The sequence below is a fragment of the Triticum dicoccoides genome, chromosome 3B (genome assembly GCF_002162155.2).
Source record: "Triticum dicoccoides isolate Atlit2015 ecotype Zavitan chromosome 3B, WEW_v2.0, whole genome shotgun sequence".
NCBI lineage: Eukaryota > Viridiplantae > Streptophyta > Magnoliopsida > Poales > Poaceae > Triticum > Triticum dicoccoides.
Genome location: NC_041385.1, coordinates 790,898,687 through 790,902,148, shown reverse-complemented (window position 1 = coordinate 790,902,148; position 3,462 = coordinate 790,898,687). Strand labels below are relative to the sequence as shown.

Sequence of the window (3,462 nt, the reverse complement as noted above, 5' to 3'; positions counted from 1 at the left end):
CATGTTGAGTATATATGAAATTGTTATCTAGTACTCCCTCGGTTCCAAATTACTCGTCGTGGTTTTAGTTCCAATTTGAACTAAAACCACGATGAGTCAATTGGAACCGAGGGAGTACTACCTAGTACCTATAATGCTTTATGAAATTGATATCTAGTAGTACCTAGTATCTGGAAATTGCAGTTTATTGAAGCTGGAGTGGGGAAATGGTGAAAGATATAACAGTAGCGTGGGCTCAGGAAATTTGCTACAGCTAACTAATAGTAGCGCGTTCCGAAAACGCGCTACTGATGTAGTCAATAGTAGTAGCGCGGGCACAGACATCGCTACTACTAACAGTTAGCTGTAGCGCCTTATTGGTAGCATGGGTGCCCGCGCTGCTGATAGCCTCAAAACCCGCGCTACTACTAGGGTTTTCCCTAGTAGTGTCAACTTGAGCATGGTGGAATTTTCTATGGACCAATAAGTAATTTGGAATACTGGGACCCTTCAGTGGAGTTTCTTGATTATGTTTATGCTACCACATTCTCATATGCTGTCATTCCAGAGCTCCCGACTTGCTTGGGATATGAAGTGATGAGCACAAAATTTAGTGGTGCTTGCCTAACAAATCAATTGCAGATGGTTTGGTCAAAATTAGATGTGATGATGATGTGCAACATATCATCAGAGCTAGTTTTGAGCATAAAGTGCTTGCTATTATGGTTGAACATTCAGATTTCGTCAGCAATTTTAGGGCTGAATCCATATGCACATTGCCCTCAATTCATTGCTCTGTTGCAATGCACACTTGGTACCGGGGACTCCTCATCGCAGCTCATCTCCTCCATTATGTCTGCCTTCTCTTCTTCCCAGATTTACTTTTCTTGTCTTTTTGCTGGCATGTGACGATGCCCCAGACAGCCCGTCTCAAGTCCCCGCCTTCGTTTTGCTGGAACCATACAAGGGGGAGATCAAAGGCTCTGTGCACGTCTGCTATTTCCTTGTTACCTAAAATGCAGACACATCAGCGAGGTAATCAGAAACACTTCGCCTTCTTTTCGATATAAACCAAAAGCAGTTTCAAGAATCGGGAAAGCTCCAAGGAGTAGCAAAACAGGGAGAGACCTCACAATTACCACAGCAAGGGTTACTATCGATGCGAAATAAAAAAAACATAACACCATGCTAATACTTGGCAGAAAGCTCATATATACGCATACCTTCATTGTCTTTTTGCTGGCAAGTGTTGATGCGTCAGGCAGCACAGTCTTCACCTTTGTTTTACTGGAGGCATACAACGGGGAGATCAGAGGCTCCCTTTGCGGCTGCTCTTTACTTGTTATCTGAAATTATGCACACACAGCAGCAAGGTGATAAGAAAGAGTTCACCTTCTTTTTGAAATCAAGGGTGAAAACGAACCAAGACTGTCATGAATGGAGAAAGAACCGCTGCTGGGTAGAAAACAGGGATTGATATCATATTTAATTTCTATATAAACAAGTCAGTCACTCAATGTGTTTTTGCTGGGAGGCCTGACATATATGCATATATATACATTCCTTGTGTTTTTGCTGGGAGGAGATGAGGGCCCAGGCAGCACGCCTCCGGTCTTCACCTTAGCTTTACTGTAGGGATGCAAGGGCGAGACCAATCACTCAATGAGTATGAAATAACCATTGTAACTTGCTATTTTGGATTATGCTGGGTGTTGAGCACTACTTACACATACAAAGTTTCAGACAAAGATAAAGGAGCAGCAGGATAAGAAAAACTGGAACAGATGAAGGAAGGATAGTATGGATATTTTTTTAGTACACAGACATGAGGTGGAGCAGACTACTAAAGCTAGAATGTTAGATGGTTTTCAGTGTAATAATGCCCGCCCACAGCCACAGGGGTCTAAAAATGATGTGCTGCATTTCCAATATTCGTCGAGTAAGTGCAGGAAACGCGTATACAAGCAAATCATGTTGAGCAGAGTGGTGATGTACAAGATACTTACCTGGCCTTTTGAACCTTGTTTAGATTGGTATTGGAAGTTTGAAGCTCCCTTGTGGCTTTTATCCTTGCCCTTAGTCGCGGCAACTAGTGGCAGAGAAGGAAATCAAATCAAATGAAGGAACCAATCAGCGGTCTAACTCGCATCATTTAATTACTGGCGGAAAGAAAAGGAAATCGAACTATTACATAAAGGAACCAATCAAAGTGCTCCTGTTACCAGGAGCAAAATAATATTTCCTCCGTCCCATAATATAAGAGTGTTTTTTTACACTAGTGTACTGTAAAAAAGGCTCTTTTATTATGGTACAGGGGGAGTAACTAGGAAGAGACAGAGTGAATTTCAGCTCCAAATGTAGAGAAACAAACAGAGGGCACCGTTAGTATTACATAGTGTCGGTGAAGCAAACACATTTTGTGCAGAGCATTCCTTGTGGTAACGTTGTGCGACAGATGCAATTGGCTCCCCTGGGAGCAGAGCATCCACGTACAGGATGCCTGCCTAGTTGCTTCAGTAGAGCACAAACTAACCTAAACTAAACTGTAAAGGGCACAAATTAGTAGCAGAAATGAAATTGATGCGGCAGCGAGGGAATGGATGCATAATTAAGCGAGCATGGGTTCAGTTCATACATAATGGGAATATGGGATTAGTAAGGACCGAAACGAAACAGAAGTAATTGAGCGATTAAGGGAAGGGAGCAAGCAAGTGATCCATCCGGATCCAGACAGCGAAACCCTAGCTTACTGAATCACCACTCAGCAATCAGCACCCCTTGGCTAGGCTGATCCCCGCCCCAATCCAGCCAACCAGCGAAATCCTAGCAAGCTCTCACTGAATAAGCAAGGGAAGGGAAGCGGGTGGTCTGCTCTGCTCTTCTAACCGGAGATAGAGACGGAGACAGTTGCGGGGGACGGTGGAGGAGGCGTGGGGATGCGGGGGACGGTGGAGGAGGCGATGCTGCTGGCGCTGTTGTCGGGGCTCCTACGCTTGTCCTTGGGCTTGGGCATGGGCTTGAGGAGGCGGGTGACGACGGAGGTGGCGAGGGGCCTCCGAGGGCGCGGGGGCGGCCGCAGCAGCAGCATCTGGTCGCCCCCTCCGGCTCCAGCTCCGGCAACGGCGGCCATCCCCCTCTCTCGCGGTTGCCACGGGGATGGAATGGCGAACTGGACCGGACCGGAGGAGGAGTGGAAACCAACCAACATCCATCCACCGATATGGGCTTCGGCTTCGGCTTCGGCTTCAGTCGGACAAATAAATGGCCGGCCGGGCTTCACTGTAGACTACATAAGGAGTCATGAATTATTGAGTAGTACTCCATTCATTCCTAAATATAAGCCTTTTAAAAGATTTCACTGTCGACTATATATAAAGTAAAATGAGTGAACCTTATATACTCTAAATGTCTTAGTGATGAGGCAGTTTTTCTAACAAGTGATATTCTTCTGCGGACATCCATCATTCATACAGCAAAGCAGAC

The 3,462-nt window shown here is 45.4% G+C and overlaps 1 protein-coding gene across 4 annotated transcripts; it reads right to left on the bottom strand.

Annotated features, from left to right (window-relative positions):
• Positions 1–579: 579 nt before the first annotated feature.
• On the bottom strand, positions 580–3,179 carry LOC119278506. Of its 4 annotated transcripts, none has more exons than XR_005137828.1 (4): positions 2,372–3,179; positions 1,986–2,068; positions 1,203–1,608; positions 580–990 (listed from the first exon to the last, which is right to left on the bottom strand). XR_005137828.1 is itself a non-coding variant. In XM_037559849.1 (4 exons), the coding sequence occupies exons 1-4, from the start codon at positions 3,107–3,109 to the stop codon at positions 976–978; spliced, it is 465 nt and encodes a 154-aa protein (XP_037415746.1). In that variant the 5' UTR covers positions 3,110–3,179; the 3' UTR covers positions 580–975. The 4 variants fall into 4 exon arrangements, 1 of the variants encoding a protein (XP_037415746.1); XR_005137827.1 differs by having other exon boundaries at positions 1,203–1,325; positions 2,372–3,176; XM_037559849.1 differs by having other exon boundaries at positions 1,203–1,325; positions 2,866–3,179.
• Between the last annotated feature and the right edge of the window lie 283 nt (positions 3,180–3,462).